Source organism: Numida meleagris, chromosome 13 (assembly GCF_002078875.1).
Source record: "Numida meleagris isolate 19003 breed g44 Domestic line chromosome 13, NumMel1.0, whole genome shotgun sequence".
In the NCBI taxonomy this organism is placed as follows: domain Eukaryota; kingdom Metazoa; phylum Chordata; class Aves; order Galliformes; family Numididae; genus Numida; species Numida meleagris.
The window spans coordinates 13,414,316-13,431,286 of NC_034421.1; the positions used below are offsets into that span (position 1 = coordinate 13,414,316).

Genomic DNA, 16,971 nt, shown 5'->3' on the forward strand with positions numbered 1-16,971 from the left:
ATGGGATGGGATGGGATGGGATGGGATGGGATGGGATGGGATGGGAAGTTCAGCCTGCCACCAGCTGAAACATCCTGTGCATCCCACGTGGGGACTGGATTTTTCCCCACCTCGGGATGGGTTTCCATGCCTGGTGCAGGCAGGTTGACCCCGCAGTGCCCTCTGCACCCACCGGGCTTTGACTGACACCATCCAGCCCAGCACCCGGCACTGCAGAGCGCAGCGGGGCCCTGCAGAAGGGCGGCCAGGGTCCAAGCAGCGCAGCGGGGGCACCGGGCCTTGGCAGCACCCCGAGGTGGGGGCTCGGATCTCAGACCCCTCTGTGCCGGGGGAGCGTGGCTGCAGCGAGTGCCCACTGAGTGGTGGAGGTGCTGAGAAAACGAGACTGGAGGAGAGCGGAGCAGCACGCGTTGGAAGGGCTGGAATCAGCACAGCGAGCGATGGGCACCTGAAGCCCGTGGGGCTCGGGGGGGAGGGAACAGGCCGGGATAACCGTGCTGCTTCGCTCCGAGTCACCGGCAGCGCTGCCGGGTGGGCCGAGATGTCAAAGCGCAGCTCCGCCTCTCATCTGCGCGGGGACGGGAGGCTCCTTCCAGCCACGGCCCGGTGACAGTGACATTGATTTCCCGGAGCTTTGGCGCGGCCGAATCTGTATTTTTAGCTGGATAAAAAAAAAAATAATCACGTGGCCGAGAAACGCTTTCCCTGCCCCGATGTGAGGGGGTGGGAAGCAGCAGGCGTTGGTGGATGCGCAGGGCTCGTGCCCGCTCCCCGTGTCCCCGGAGAGGGGACGGTGCCACCAGCGTGTCCCTGTGCCCTGACCCCATCGCCAGCCCCATCCGAGCGGGCCCCCATCCCCACGGCCATTCACCTCCCGGTCGGGCGCTGCCTTCATCCCTTCATCCCTCCTTCCCTTCTCCTCCTCCTCTCCCCCACCCTGCTCTCATTTCCCCTAGAAGACTTTAATGAAATCTGCCCTTAATTAAATCCACATTCATTTGCATAATTAGCAGGAAATTGAAATTAGCCTGCCGACGTGGCTGGAATCCGCGCTGCGGTGAGGCCGTGCCATTGGGGCACCACCCCGTGCCCCCCCCCCAACTCTTTGCTTCTCTCTACAAAAAATTCTCTTCCACCACTCAGCGTTTTTTTGGCTTTTAGAGCTATATATTTTTGTCTTTTTTTTTTTTTTAATGTGTTTAGTTGCTTTTTTTTTTTTTTTTTTTTTTCCTTTTCGACGGTGACAAACTGAGGTAACGTCTGTGACACTACAGCCTCTCCTACGGGAAGAAGGTCCGGCGCCCGGCGGCCGGGGGAACCCGAAATAAAAACCCGAAACCGAGCGGCACCGCGATCGCGGCCATCGGCGCCGAGGGTTCCTTATCTACATTATTGCACGAGAGATCGGGGACGTGGAGGGACCTAAGGCAAAAAGGAGAACGAACCGCACCTAACATCTCTACATCTGTGCAGTGCTACTTCTACCACCAGACCTGGGCCCTGCGGGAGGGGGGACAGGGGGACACGGGGACGTGGGGACGTGGGGATGTGGGGACATGGGGATGTGGGGACATGGGGATGTGGGGACATGGGGATGTGGGGACATGGGGACGGGGCAGCGGCGCCGGTGGTGGGGGCGCGGGGGCGGCGGGACCCCACCTGCCTGGCGGCTGCTGTGTAAACTGCTGCTGCTTCGGGAGCGTGATAGCCCTTTGTGCGGTAGTTGGGGGCCGGAGGGGACGGCGACGCGGGGCTCCTCAGGGTGACCCCGTGGCTCCCGGCCGGCTGTCCTCCCCCCCGTCGGAGGAGCATCGCTGCGGCCATCGCTCCGGGCAGGGAGGACGGGGTGACGCACAGTGACGCTTGCTACATCGTGGCAGGGAGCGGCCATGGGGGTCCCCTCCATCCCGGCCCCCCTCGTCCCCTCCCGGTGCCCAGCGCGGGGCAGGGGCCGCCCCGAAGGCCTCCTCCAGGCGTGGGGTCATCGGCCTTCCCAGGGCCCCCGCACAGCCCCGTCGTGTTGTCACGGAGGACCTCTCCCCACGGCACCACGGGGGGATCCCGGAGGGGCAGCGCGGCCGCGGGGACGGGGACAGCGGCACCGGTGCCCCCCGGCTCCTGCCCCCCGGGCAGGATGGCGGCACCGGCATCCTCAGTGCTACTGAGCGCAACCAGTTCTGTCCTCTTCTTGTTTCTGCGTACGGAGGCGCAGCCCCCGGCCCTGCAGCCACCCGCAGCCCCCGTGCCAAGGGACGGGACGGTGCCGCCGGGAGCGGGGCCGCGCACCGCCCCGCGCCCTCAGACGCAGATCTCTATCGCCGTGGCCAGCACCATCTGCCCCTTGCCCTTGTCCTGCCGTCCGTCTGTCCTGCCGGCCGGGCCGGGCGAGGCCGCGCTGGGCTCGGGGCCGTTGAGCCGCGTGGCGGGGCCGTCGGTCAGGATGGTCCTCTTGAGCGGGGCGGGCGTGCAGGAGGCGGCGGGCTCGTGGCGGTGCGGCCCGGCGGGCAGCTTGTCCCCGGCGTGCTTGCGGGAGCGGTAGGAGGGCCGGCGGCGCACCTCGGCCATCAGGTCGTACTTGATAAAGTAGAAGACCTCCTTGACGGGGCAGCGCTTCTCGGGGTCGAGGGCCAGCAGGCGCTGGAACATGCGCAGCGCGCTGTCCGTGAAGCGTCGCCACTGCGAGGGCAGCCCCGCCAGGCGGCCCTTCTGCCACCGCACGAACTCCTCGAAGAAGGTGTCGGACGCGGCCGCCGCCTCCCAGGGGAAGTTGCCGGTGAGGACGCAGAAGATGAGCACCCCGAAGGCCCAGACGTCGATGCTGGTGTCCACGGCGAAGCCCTCGGCGCGGCCGGCCTGGCACACCTCGGGCGCCGTGTAGGGGATGGTGCCGCTGATGCGCTTCACCCGGCAGCCCACCTTGCGGGTCATGCCGAAGTCGGCCAGTTTGACGCGGCGGCAGTCGCGGTCGAAGAGCAGCACGTTCTCCGGCTTGATGTCCCGGTGCACCAGGCTCTTGCTGTGCATGTAGTCCAGCGCCAGGCCCAGCTGCTGCACGCAGCGCTTCACCATGTCCTCGGGGAGCCCCACCTGCGGCCGGGGGACACGGTCACTCCATGCTGCCCCTGGACGGCCCGCCCACATCTCCCCTGTCTCTCTTTGCACCTTTCCCACCCTCCGCCCTCCCTCCTCCTTCCCTGTCCCTTCTACATAAGGGGAAGAAGAGAAGCTCTGCAGCAGGACACAGCCACCAGGGCCAGCCGATGGGTCCCGTGCCTTCTCGAGGACATGTGATGTGCCCCAGGCCACCACTTATGGGACCCAGATCACTTACAGGGTGGGTGACGGGTCTCAGACCACCCACTGGAAGAGTTATGAGTCAAGCCATCAGTTATGGGTCCCAGAACGCCCAGGAGATGGGCGATGGGTGCCAGACCACCAGTTATGGATCGCAGAACACCCAAGGGACGAGTGATGGGTCTCAGGCCACCAATGGGAGACGTTATGGGTCCCAGGCTACCCAGAGGATGAGCAATGGGTCCCAAGCCTGCTTCTAGGTGCCGCACTATCTAGGTGCTGGCATTCTGCCCAGGTACAGACGTGTGATCCCTTCACGTGGGGCTCTGCAAACACCAGGACCCTTCCTTGTGCCACCAGTAACACGCAAGCCTGGGCACGGTGGCTTTGTCCAGCGCCCCGGGGACACCGAACCCTCAGGTCCCCTCCCCAGCACCCAGAACAGCTCCCACCTGCGGGGGGATGATGTCGAAGAGGTCCCCTCCCGGGGCGTACTCCTGAGCAAAGACGTAGCAGTCCTCTGTCTCGAAGACCACGTCGAAGACCTTGATGATGAAGGGGCTGGAGGAGAGCGTGTTGGTGATGCTGAACTCCCGCAGGAAGTTCTTCAGCTTCGTCTTGCTCTTGTTGACGAACTTCAGGGCCATCTTGGTGCCTGCAGCGGGCAGAGGGCCGCGTGAGCCCGTGGCACGGCCGGCGGCGACGCACACCCAGGTGCCGCGCCTGCCCCCCGCTCCCCTCACCTGTGCTTTTGTGGGACACCAGGTCCACCTTGCCGTAGGTGCCCTTGCCGAGCTCGCGGATGAGGTCGTAGTGCTTGTTGATGTCGGTGCCCGAGAGGGTGCGGATGGCCAGCGACTGCATGTCTTCGGTGATGAGCGGCACCCCGCAGCACGCCAGCTTGCGCGACGGCTCCTGCTCGATCGAACCGGCGCTCATGGCTGTGCTGCAAGGCAGAGGCGCGTCACGGCTCCCACCCGCGGGGACTGTCCCCTGCCCCCATCCCACACGGAGCATCCCTGGACAGCCCAGCCCTCCTGGAACCTGCGGTGCTCCGGCGCTGCAGCTCATTGCTCCCACGCATCCGCTGGCTCCAACTTTTGCCTTTCCATCCATCAGCACCGAATTTTGGCGTTCCCCACCAACACTCCCCCACGCGGAGCCCCCGAGCACCCAGCGCTCCCAGCTCTCAGCTCTGTCACCCTTTCCTCTCCCTCACCCCCGGGCTCTCCAACCCGCTGCTCCGGGATCCCACCCCGCAGCACCCACGTACAGCCAGCGGAGCCCCCGCACCGCACAGCGGGAGCTGAGCTCCCACTCCCCACCGCCCTGCAGCCAAACCTCCCTCTGAGCCCCGAAAACACAAATCCAGAGCCGCATCCTGACCGGCACCACGGGACCTCGCCCCACACCTGCGAGCATCGGGCACCGCAGGGGGGGCTGCAGGAAGGGGACGGAGCGGCCACGTTTTGTTTTGTAGCAGATTGACAAAAATCATGGGACAGCAGCCGGGCGGGCGCTGGTGTATATTTAGATTTTGAATGCGGGGGAAAAAAAAAAAGAACACAAACAACTCAAAATGAATCCCAGCGTCTCCGGGACAAGCGTTGTCCCCGGGTCCCAGGAGCGGGGCTGAGCCCCACGCGCTGCCCCACGGCGGCCACAGGGAGGGAACGGAGCCAACGAAGAGGAGGTGGATAAAGGGCATCGAGGGGCAATCCCAGAGGACAGGGGAGCGGAGACCTTCCTGCTTGGGCGCTGCCCCAGCCCCAGTGCGCAGTGACCGGCTCATCCATCCAAGCTGAGCCCCATCCCCACCCCTGTTTTCACGCTGGCCCTGCTGCCTCTCGTCCCCGTTCTTTTTTTTTCTTTCCTGGGAAGTTGGGCAAAAAATAGAAAAGGAACTTAAACATCATGATGTTCCAAAAATGTAACGGCTTGACTCATACGATCTCCAAAGCGGCTCATCTCCATAGTGCTTTGTTGGCCCCGCGGAAGAGGAGCACCATTTCGGTGTCTGCTTCCCGGAGGTGGAGGTGGGTTAGAGCAGGAGCGAAATGGATGCAGGACTAAAAACAGCTCGCAACATCCTGCAAGAAGAACTATGTCTGCACTTGAATTTACAATCCTGCTTGTCAATGTCTGTTAATTAACCTGTGTTGAAAGGCAATTATTCAAGCCAGCAAAGTTGTTTAAGAAAAAAAAAAGAGGATAAATGCATGTGGGATGGGAGATGGAGGAGCACGCTGTGTTGCGGCTCACCATGCCACGGAATGCTGCTCTGAGCCCGGCCTCGGGGCACGGCTGCCTCGAGGGTTTGGGCTGCAGAAACACCTGCAGCAGAAAGGGCTGTTGGAAATGGGTGCCTGGAAACAGGGGTGTCCCCAGGGATGGACACCAAGGACAGGGTGTCCCCAAAGCATGGGATGTCCCCAAGGATGGGGTGTCCCACAAAACAGGGGTGTCCCCAAGGGTGGGGTGTCCCTAAGAACAGGGCTGGCCCCAAGGATGGGGCGTCCCCAGGGATGTGGGTGCTGCCCGCGTCGCTCCCAGCTTGGCCGCAGTCCTCCCCGAAGGGCGCTGGGGATGGGAGCGCGGAGCCATTGCTGGGAACACCCAACAGTGACGTCGGCTGGAACACCAACACGCCCAGGCAAGAGGAATAAAAAAGGAAAGGCAGAAGTTTTCATTACGAATGGAAATGCTTTGAAAACACGTTGGTTTCTATGCAAGCAGCCAGGGCAGCGGTGGGGACAGGGACGAGGACGCGCTTCCCTCCGGCTCTGTGCAGGGATGAGGGCGGTGGGACCGGGTCCCGGCCGCATTCCGGGTGCTGGTGGGGAAGGAGCACAGCATTGGGGTCAGCACTGTCGTGATACGAGGCCACGGCGATGCCAAGGGGATGGCAAAGCCACCGCCGGTGCCACTGTCCCCACCGTGTGCTGCAGGTGGCTCGTGCCATCATCTGTGTGTCCTGAACCGTTTCTCCTACTATTCAGACTAAAATTGCTCTGTGTTTAAGCTCGAGAACCATTTATCTCATTGAGCGAGGAGGATAATCCACCCACCGCTTCCTCGCTCCGTGGCATGTATTTATAGGCAGGCGCTCATCTCCCGGCAGCAGCTGTCTCTGTGCTCCCCAGAGCTCCCCGGTCCCCACCGTCCCCGGTGCCACTCGGTGCCGCTGCAGGCGCATCAGCTCAGCCAACAACTGGGAGCTCACGAGGAGCTCATTGAGGGGAACAGGGCCGGGAGAGGCGGCTGCAGGGGAGCAGTGGCTGCTTGGGAACTGAGATGGGAAGGAGAAAAACAACACCCGGCCACACAGGGGCAGAAAAAGCTTTAAGAGGAGGAGCGGGGTGAGGTGGCGGGGCTTTGGGAAGAGAAGGGAAGGAGCACACCAGGCAGGGCCAGGGGCTCTGCAGGACACAGAGCGAGGAATGAAAAGCACAGAGCAGCAAGTGGGCGTCCCCACGCCCCGGAGGAGGAAACTGAGGCACAAAGCAAGGAAGCGACTTCCCACGGCCACACAATGTGCGGGGCCGGGACCGGCCCCGGTTCTGCCTCCACGCTGAGCACTGAGCGGGGCGCCCCCGGTGCTGAGCATTGGCACCAGCTCTCGCTGCCCAGCCGGGCACGGTGACACGGGGAGCACCCAGCAGATGGGGTAGGACGGGGTCCCCTCCTGCCACCCCGCATCCCGCAAGCAGCCTGCAGGCGGTGTAGCACCTCCCGGAGCCCAGCCTGCAGGGAAGGATGGTGAGGAAGAGCAGGCAGGCAGCGCAGCACGCCACGCCGTCACTTTGCCGGAGGTGTCACACCGCAGGACACAGCTGGGAGGGCTCGGGGACAATTCCCACTGCACATCTGTATCCTCGCCCCACAGCCCCGCAGCGGCATCAAGGGCGAGCTGAGAGAACCGAAGCTGTGCGCTCACGCAGCAGGGAGGGGACAGCAGATCTCACCTGTGCCCGGCGCAGCCCCGCTGCAACTGTCCCACCTGGCGACGTCCCCGCGTCCCGCACCGCCCCGGTGATGCCCGCCCCGCAGCCGGCTGCAGCCGAGGCCGAGCCGCAGGCTCTCCCTGCACCGCTCCATTGCCAGCACCGCTGCCTCCCGGCTCCGCTCTCGTTTGACCCCGTTACGGGAACATCTCAGCGCCTCGCGGCTCCTCGGTGCCGTGGGGACCAGTGCAGCAGAGCTGCGTTATTAGCTGCCTTCCCCCGGGCACCGGGGCATTGCCGGCATCCAGGGACACCACAAGGGCACCTTCTCCTAACGAGGCCGATGGCGGCGTGGGGACGCTCGGGGTTTGCGTGCTGGGGTCAGCGGTGTCGCAGGGCGAGAGCCACACGGGCAAAGCCAGAAGGTCACCAGAGCAGGGGGAAAAAAAACAGGCCCCAGCCGATGCCCGCCCTCCAGTCCTTCATTTTCCATGTGCTGTCATGCAGACCTTGCAGACCCTGCGCCACACAGCCCTGCCCTTCACCTGGACCAGATGCCAGCCGAGGGCAGCAGCTGGGGACAGCCAAGGGACACGGGAACACGGGCACGAGCGATGCTACGGCCGCAAACATGCTTGGGGAGCTGGCACCTTGGGAGCTGCCCCACGTCCCATGAGCCAGGAGGAACAACTCGTGCACCCAGATGATGGGTGGCCATGGTGCCTCGTCCCCTTGTTCACCATGGAAGGGCTCCTGACCCCGCACAGCCGTGGCCTGCAGCATATTGGAAAGCACTGGGAAGTGCTGGCTGTGCCACTGGCCATCAGCCTCAGCGCGCACCGCATCACCCAGATCTCCACGAAGCCACGGTGACTTCCCGGTGTGTGACGCTTCCCTGCACAATGTCACTGCATTCCCAGTCATCCGGAGTATCCCATTCCGGCTCCACGCCCGGCAGCAGCCCTGAAACCGGGATCAGCTCTGGCCAAGCCGAGGGACCGGGAGCGTGCGGGATCCCGGCCCATGGGAGAGGCCTTTGTCCCAGCACAGCCATCTCCTCAGCAGCATCCCCTGCAGCAGGAGCCATCTCCTGCCCTGTCCCATCCCATGACGCGCTCCTCCAGCCCCAGTGACTCCACGCTGCTCCTCCGAGGCTCTTGGGCTGCATTCCCTGCCCTTGCCTCTCTGAGCTCTCTGCCCTCCGAGCTTTTTCCCAGTGAAGGGGATGGCTCCGGTAGGACCCGCGCTCCTCCAGCCTCCGGCTCCTCCCGCCTTCTCCCGGCCCCACCGCCGGCACCGGGGCTGTGTGATTCCTTCACGGTTTGATCGGTTCCATCAGCCTCTCGGCATCTCCCCCTTAAACTCTTCCACCGGCGCCGGCAGCACCGCACTTTGGGGATCTGCAAAGACAAACGCCGCCAGCGGCACCCACACGGCCCCACCGCGTCCCCATTCCTCTACCCCCCAGGGGGGCAGCGGGGCCATCACCTTGCTACAAAAGCAGCTCTGGGCTCCTGGTGCCCCAGGCCAGCCCCGCCGAGCGGGTGCACCACGCAGAGCCAAGGGGGGGGACCTCACCCGGGCTGCAGGGCTGGGGCAAGTGCCGGGCACCGGCGTGCTGCCGGCTCACGGCATCGAGGCTGTGCGTCCCGGCACACGGTGCCCAAAGGCCCCCGGCGCACAGCGGCACAACGTCCACCCGGCACCGGGTGAGCGCGGGGACGGCTGCGGGACGGATGGGGACACCGGGCTCGCGGTGCCCCCCACCCGCATCCTCTCCCCATTTCCAACCGCCCTGCCCGCAGCGGGCACCGCCGCATCACTCCGTGTATTCCCAATAACCCCGTTCTCCCTCGTGTCCTCGGCGCGTCCCCGCGTGCCACCGGGCGGAACCCACCGCCCCTCGCCCCACCGCCCTTTCCCCAGCGCCGGCTCCGGCCTCGCTCCTCCGCAAACTCCTCCGAACGTGACCCACACCGCTCCCGTGCTCGGCCCCGAGTTCGGCCCCGCAGCCGCAGGGCAGTGCCGGGAGGGGCCGCGGTGCAGGTGGCGGCGGCACCGGGCGGGGTCCGCCCTGCGGGGTGCGGGCTGCGGGACCCCGAGCGCGGCGGCAGCCAGGGGGTGGCCCTGCGGGGCTGTGTCCCCAGATCCCCCCCTCCCCCCCCATCCCCTCGCTGCCAGGGGTCGCGCGTGGCCCCTCACCCCCCGCGCTGGGGCGATTTGACGGTGACGATGATGGTTTTGATCAGGATTCTTTCGAAATGGCGCTTTCCCCACCGCCACCCGCTCCCCACCGCCTCGCCGTGCAGACAAAAGGGCCGCTCCGCCGCCCGCACAAAGGCGAGCACCGCTCCTCCCTTCCCCCCCATCCCCCCCCCCGCCTTACCGGGGGCAGCACGGAGCCGGGCTCGGTGGCGGATGGCGGCCGTCAGCCCCCAGCGCGGGGCCGCTCCGCCGGGTTCATCCCGCCGCTCCCGGGAGGAACGGAGCCGGAGAGAGGAGCGGCGGCGGCAGCGGCGGCGGCGGTTCCCCCCCCCGTAGCCCCCCGGTAGGGCAGAACCGCTCCGCCCATAGCACCGCCTTCGCCATCCACGCGGGGAGCGGGACACGCGTGGGGGAACTGCGTCCCGGCCGCGCCCTCCCGCGCGTGTCCCGCTTCCTTCCACCTTGTCCCATCCCCATCACCGGTCCCATCCGTGGGGACAAGGACCGGGGGGTGACCCAAGCATGAAAGGCACCGTGACCTTCCTCACGCCGCGCCCATCGCTGGGGATGGAGTGGGTCCAACATCGTCCCCCCCCCCGCCCTTTGCACCCATCCGCAGTGGGGCTGTCCCCCTCCGTCCCCTCCCTGTGCCACCACCCCCCAGCTGCAGTCTTTGAAGCTGCGCCTCCGATCTCTCCAGCTGTCCCTATTTATAGCTGCGGGCTGTTTCTAGGTCAGGTGCAAGGAGCAGCGCTGGGGGGAACCTGGATGGGGACGGTGGCCGGGTCCCCAGGACACATGTCGCCTGCCCTGGGAGCAGCGGGGAGCAAAGAGGGACGGGCAGCAGAGGACAGGGAGCGCTGCGGGCGATGCCATTTGCAGCCCCTTCGCATCTGGGTGAGCACATGGCACATCCTGCAGCGTTCTGCTGGAAAGGTGTCAGCTCCCCGGGGTTCAATGGGGCCCTGTGGGGCTCTATAGGGCTCCGTGGGGCTCCATGGGGCTCCTTCCCATCAGACGCCGCTGTGCAGCTGCAGACCGCACTCCAGCGCGTGGCAGGCATGTGGGTCACGCATGGATTGAATAACAGCAATAACAATAACACCCGCCACTATTTGCATCAAGCTCATGGTCTTCAAAGCACTTAAAGAATATTAATAACTAATGACAATCAGCAAAATGAAAGGAGACGGCTCAGATGTGTTTGTCACCCAGAGCTGTCCCGGACCATGTGAAAAGCCCGAGTGCCCCTGGGATTTCTGCTGGCTGCTCGGGGGGACATCCCGGGGGGGACATCCCGCCTTGTGCCAGGATGCACTCGGTCAGTGGGGAAACAACCCGGAGAAGCAAATCCCAGCTCTTCAGGAATGGTTTCCCATGTTGCCACGAGCAGCACAAGGGGCTCAGTGAGATGAGGACGAGCTGGGGACCTGCAGGGCCCCATGGAGCTGCTGTTTGGGTCGGAGCTGTGTGTGCACCGTGATCTGGGGACCAGCTGGGGTCACACGTCCCCGAGTTTTGGGCAGAGGTGCCGTGAACGCCTCCCCTAATGCTAGAGAGGTTTGCTCCTGAGCATCTCCCACTGGCAAACTAGAAGCTGAAAGCCCAAAACGTTTCTAACGGCCTCTCCAAATTCAGGGCTTGCTCGTCCCCTCGCCACCACCCAGTGCTGGGAGTTGGGAGTGGCTCAGCCCAAAGTCAAGGTGCCACCGCCGCTTCCGCAAGCTGTCACGCCTCGGTGCCATGAGCCGAAACCTGCCCGGAGCCGGCGCGGGGATGCTGGGAAGGAGCGGGAGGGAGGGAGGAAGGGAGGGAGGCAGCGGGGAGGGAGGCAGCGCGCAGGAGCAGAGCACGCCGGGAGCCGCAGCGGGAGCGGAGGGAGCAGCTGGGGATGCACTGAGCCCCGGGGAGATGCCAGCGGTGCCTCCCTGCCACCCTGGGAGATCTGTCCCATCTCTGCCCCATTCAGCTCCTAACCCTGCTCTGCCCTGCAGGGAGGTGACGGATCTCTGCTGCTCCCCCTGGCCCGGACCTTCATCACAACACACAGGGGTCAGTGCCCTCTCGGTCCCAGATGGCACATGGCCAGGGAGGCTTCCAGGGGGAGCAGGGCCGGGGGGAACTGGTGATCCCCTACCCCAGGGCCCCCGCTGCTGCTCCCAAGGTCGGGGAGGGGACGCAGCACATGGTGCCATAGGGCACGAGCTGCAGTTCTGCTTTGTGGCAGGGACACACTGAGCTGCTGCCAGCAGCCATTGGGGTGCTGCCCCCAGTCCTGCAGCCCCCAGACCCTGTCACTGCTCCTGGGGCACGTGGGAGCACCAAGGGGACAGACCTCAAACAGCCTGGGGGGAGGGCACAGCCTTCTGCTCGCTGCCCCCCCTCCACACAGGGGAGTGCACGAGGCCCTCGGGGACACCCGCATGCAGCTCGGTGGCAGACTTGACTCTGGAGCATAATGATGACAAGAGAGGAACTGATTTGAAAAGGAACAGGGTGGCCTTTTGAGTGGGCTTCTTCTGAAGCAAAGCAATAGGGCACTCTTCCCAGGGGAGGTGGGATCTGGGGTGTAGCAGGGTCATGGCACCGCATTGCTCTCCCTGGTCTGGGTGTGAGGCTGCAGACAGCAGCAGTCGCTGCCCTGTAGCACAGCACTGCACCTCCCAGCTCCCTCCTGGCAGCGATTCCCATCCTGTTCCCAACCAGGACTGCTCCAAAGTAAGCAGCGGGAGAGAGCTGGGGGGATTGGGGGGGCTGCCTTCGTCGCGGCACGGCACGGCACGGCACGGCACGGCACGGCACGGCACGGCACGGCACGGCACGGCACGGCACGGCACGGCACCTCCGTTCGCAGCCCGTTCCGCTGGCACCATCTAGCGAGGGCGAGGGGACCGGCACTTGTCTCCAGCACCGCCGTTTGGGGAGCTGGAGCGGGAGCCCACCTGGACACAGCAGCGCAGCACACCGCTCTGCCCCTGTCCTCCAGCCCGGGCGGGGATGGCACCTCCCTGTGCCAGCTACCTGCGGAGGTCAGGCTGTGGGATGGGAGCTGGGGGGGTCCGGGGGCAGCTCTGTGCCCCTCTCCAGCCGGCAGCCCCATGCCCCCATCACCACTCCCAGCCCTGGTGACCCTCATCGCTGCACCGTCCCAGCCCATGGACAGTGACTCATGACATCAAGTCTCCAAAAAGAACAGGATTGAAACACCAAAATAAATCCCACAGCTTCCGGCGTGCTGGTGGGAGGGACAGGTCCCTCGCACCGTGCCCAGGCCGGCATGTGCACACCGAGGACAAGCCACTGCCCTGCTGGTAGCCCTGCTCCTGGCACATGGGATGGTGGCACAGGACAGCAGCCGGCGGTGGCTCGGTGCCGGGGAGGAGCAGCTGGGCACGGCATGTGCCGGTATTCACACCTCGCATCCCCGCCGGCTGCCCGGCTAATTCAGGCACCGTGTGCTGCCTTGGCTGCCGCTCAGCAATGCGGGTGGGAGAGGCGGTTTCGGAGCCAGAAAACAGAAGGGAGGGAAAGAGCCAAGTGCCAGAACTCGTGGCCCTGCTTGGGGACTGTCCCCTGGCCCTGCAAGGCTGGGAGCAGGGCCACATTCAGGTGGGTGGGTGCAGGAGGGACAGCACCAGGCTGAGGATGGCCAAGCAGGAGTTGACACACTGGGCGCTTTCCTGGTGCACAGGGACGGGCTCTGGGGGTATGGCAGTGCCAAGCCCAAATCCCACTGCTCCCAGTGCTCCCCAGGCTGCCAGGCACCCCAGCGTCCTGCTCCTCCAGTGCTGCTGCAACCTGTTGGGATGTGGCGGGAGGTGCCTCCCAACCTACAGCCCTGCTCCCACTCAGCATGGCACGGCACGGCATGGCACATGGCACAGCACAGCACGTGGCATGGCATGGCACGGCACAACACATCGCGGCACAGCAAATGGCACGGCACATGGCACAGCACAGTGCCAAGCCCCAGTCCCCTCCGTGCAGGAGATGATGCATCTGCTCCAATGCAAACTTTGGGCTCAGCGGGAGGCTCTCCACCAGTCACCACCTCCCCCATGCCGTGTCCCCACAGCGTCCCCACAGCACTGACCTGTGGAAGTGCAGGGGCTGCAGCTCCTCTTTCTGGAAGCAGACGAAGCAGAAGGAATCCATTGCTCGGTTCTGGTGGTCGCTGGACCTGGGCAAGGGCGAGAGCGGACTGGGCTGCACCGGAGCAGCGCTGGCATCTTCCTCGCCCTCAGCAGTGCTGCTGGTGGGGCTCACCCAGCCAGGGCCATGGTGCCGGGGAGCCTCACACCACCGAGCTGAGCACCAGGGCTGTTTGCTCACCACAAGAGGAGGCAGCTCTGGGCTGGGCTATGACCTGCATCCCCCTCGCACCGGTGCCCAGTGCTGTCCTGGCACCCATCTTGCAGTTGGGACCGGTGTTCATCGGGCATGTGCCGGGATCTGGGGTGGCATTGCTGTGGCTGAGGGCTCCGGTGGGGCAGGATGAGGCTCCGTCTCAGCCCCACCACGCTTCCAAAGCCAAAGGATGGAGCTGGCCCTCTCCAGTGCCCACGTGGCACCCAGGAGCTGGGCACGGCCCCGGTGCCCCCAGCTCCGTCACCACAGCAGTCGCAGTGCAGGGGCTCGTGGTGAGCAGGTGCTCGGTGCGCCCACGGAGGAAAGTTGTGGCACGAGGAGCCGTGGCTGCACAGGACCGGTCTCACAGCGGAGCCGCAGCTCGCTCTGGCAGATCAGCAGCGTGCGGGTATTAATAGCTCCAGAGCCATGCGGTGAGGCTGGGAATTAACTCCTCGGCTGCCGCCGCCAGCCCAGCCCAATGCCACAGGGCTCGCCAGTGCTGCGGCTGAGTCCTGGCAAACTCAGCACAGCAGTGCCAGGAGCCAGCCCCTCACCCCAGCTGGCGTCCAAGCCCTGGGGCAGCTCCCTGCGGATGGCAGTGGGAGGACGTGGAGAGTTTCCCCATCAGAATCATCATCACTCCCTGGGAGTTATTCAGTGCTTTGGTCTGGTTGCAGCTCATCTATCCCAGCCACTCCCACCCTAATGGCAAACATCGATGGATTTTTAACTTCTCGCGGCCGGAAAGCTCCTGGCCATGCTGTGCTGTGGGGAGGCAGCTCCCATTCAGCATGGCTCTGAGCCCCGTCCTTGGTGCAAAGTTCCCCAGGACCGAACCCAGAGGGCAGATGTCCCTAACCCACATCCATCGCCTCCATCAGTGCCCCCAGGGCTGCGGGCATGGTGCCCCCATATCAGCATCCCACAGGTGTCATCAGGAGCCCCTCTGCATCCCCAGGGCCCTGGCACCCACCCAGGCACGCACTCACTCACAGCAGCACGAGGAAAATGTTAAAATTTAATGCCTCGGCTAATGGGCCAAGCGGAGAGGAGCAGGAACATGGAGAAAAGCGGCTGCTCTCCCAGGGAAGGGAAGAGGCGATGGTGCCCAGCCCCAGGAGCCCCTAATGGCTGCTGGAGGGTATTTGCACTCAGGGCCTTTACCTGCTGTATTTTTTATAGCTTGCTCAATGAACAAATTGCTTATTGCCAAGCACTTACGACACACAGGGAGCGGCTGGGCCACACAAAACTTTTCCTCGCATTTCAGTGTTGCTTTATTGTATTTAGAAAAGACAGTTTAACCCTTTTCATGAAGTTATACCAGGTGGAAGTGCTCATTTATACATGGCATTCAGAATGAGTTACAGCTCAATTTGTGGCAGAAGCAATAAAATGAGATGAAAACAGAAACCCGGCTGGGTCTGAAGTGAGGTGCAGACAGCTGCTGGATCAGCCCGGAGGCAAAACCCAAGCTCTGCAAAACTGGAATAAAGCAATTAAACACAACGAATATTTGAGCATGTGATGGAGCGGGCTGGAACTGAGGCTGGAGCTGTGCAGGATGTTTTGATAAAGGGCTTCAAATTGATTGCCAGTGTGTTCCTGTGCCTGTTAGAACAAAGATAACCAAGGGATAAACCATGCAGCAAGGAACATTTTTCACTAATTTTTTTCCCTTGGCCTCCCAACATAGCTATTCTTTCTTCTTTTTTTTCTTACCAAAAAAATGTTTGATGGTTTTTCCCAACTTGGGCCAATGAGGGCAAAATCTTACTATGTCTCTCATTAGGAAATGGAAGAAGGAGCCCCAGAGTGAAACACAGAGGCTGCAGTGGTTTCTCCAGCCAGTGCAGTGTGGGACCTTCCATCCCACTGCAGTGCAAGGCACAAAGATGCTTTCATGGCCTTGGGGAGATGTTTCCAAAGCAGGGACGAAGCTTGTGGAGCTCAGGGTGTACTGTCAGCCCCAAACCCTGTACCAAAAGCTGTTGCAGTCCCCTTGGATTTTGCAGGGAAAATGGGGGATACAGCACAGGAAAGCCGAAGGACATGGTCAGCATGCTGCCAAAAACAGCCGTGATTGCACACGTGGAAGTGGAAGAAAATGGACAGTGGAAAAAACATGCACTTCTCAATCCTAATCTCCTTGCTAAGCCTTGCAGTTAGTTACACTCCCCAGAGGGTTTATTTCTCTTCCTCTCCTGTTTTGTTTAATCCTCTAATGTAACTGCAAGCCTTTGCAATATCCTCATATGTATATAGTCCCCCCCTAAAGCCTATTAAGCTGCTGGTTTCAGCGATCTCTTGTAACAGGAAATGCCACAGGAGACTTTGGGAACCATAAGAATTGTTGTCTGCATTAATTTCACTCGTTTTCAGCTCTGATTAGCTTCTTAACTTTGAAAACAGCAGTGAAGGGCTGCACGTCCTGTTCCATCTCTCCTGCTCCTGATCTCCCCCAGCCACTTCAGTCATTAGAAAACAGAGGGCTGCAAAGAGGATTGAGCTAAAGCCGCAGGGTTTGAGGTGTTTGAGAGAGGCCTGCACCCCAGGTAACTGCTGCTGCCTGAGACCTGCAGAGCAGGGATTTTCCCTCCTCATTCATTATTTAATTTTAATTATTCACACAGGCATGAAGCCAGCAAACACTGACAGTGCCCTTGTACGCCTGCAACTCTCTTGCAAGGTTCTTAACAAAAGTTTTTAGCAAAGTTGAGTGCTCATAGCATGAAATGAAGGCCCTGTGTGCGGTGGAGGGACCTTCTCAGGTCCTCCCGCCCCACTGACCGCAGTGGGAAGGGAATTCTGTATGGCTGGTTACTGCACACACAGCAGGGATGGTTGGGAGACAGGGTGGGTGGTAGCCCTTGGGCTGGCCAGCGGGGTTACCGGCCCGGGAAGCAGAGGCTCAGAGCTTAGGCAGGGCAACCCCGCGACGCTCGGGTCCAAGGCCTGAGCCTAGGCCGCGCCTGCACCATCGCGTTGCCAAGCAACGCACGCCCCAATCAGCTGCCGCTTGCCAGCAGCAGGGCGCACGCACGCCCCGCCCTCTTAGGGGCGTGGCCAATATGGCCCCACCCCTCTCCTCCCCTCCTCGCTTCCAGCTGGGCGGGAAGAGCCGGGCGCGCACGCGCAGCCGCGCAGGGGCGGGGCGAGGCGCACCTCCGGGCGCGCA

At 63.2% G+C, this 16,971-nt stretch overlaps 1 protein-coding gene across 3 annotated transcripts; it reads right to left on the reverse strand.

Moving 5' to 3' along the window:
• SBK1 (SH3 domain binding kinase 1) lies at positions 1,576 to 16,847 on the reverse strand. 3 transcript variants are annotated; one of them, XM_021411947.1, is made up of 4 exons: positions 13,537 to 16,847; positions 4,038 to 4,240; positions 3,747 to 3,949; positions 1,576 to 3,087 (listed from the first exon to the last, which is right to left on the reverse strand). In XM_021411947.1, the coding sequence occupies exons 1-4, from the start codon at positions 13,596 to 13,598 to the stop codon at positions 2,299 to 2,301; spliced, it is 1,257 nt and encodes a 418-aa protein (XP_021267622.1). In that variant the 5' UTR covers positions 13,599 to 16,847; the 3' UTR covers positions 1,576 to 2,298. The 3 variants fall into 3 exon arrangements, with proteins under 3 accessions (XP_021267622.1, XP_021267623.1, XP_021267621.1); XM_021411948.1 differs by lacking the exon at positions 13,537 to 16,847 and adding an exon at positions 9,625 to 10,065; XM_021411946.1 differs by lacking the exon at positions 13,537 to 16,847 and having other exon boundaries at positions 4,038 to 6,045.

Bases quoted from the DNA above. Each gene is read 5' to 3' on its own strand.
- SBK1 (XM_021411946.1), bottom strand. From the start codon at position 4,410: ATGGATGGAAAGGCAAAAGTTGGAGCCAGCGGATGCGTGGGAGCAATG. The intron at 3,950-4,037 runs GTGAGGGGAGCG...TGCCCGCTGCAG, and splicing joins GGTGTCCCACAAAAGCACAG to GCACCAAGATGGCCCTGAAG. The intron at 3,088-3,746 runs GTGGGAGCTGTT...CCCCGGCCGCAG, and splicing joins TCGACATCATCCCCCCGCAG to GTGGGGCTCCCCGAGGACAT.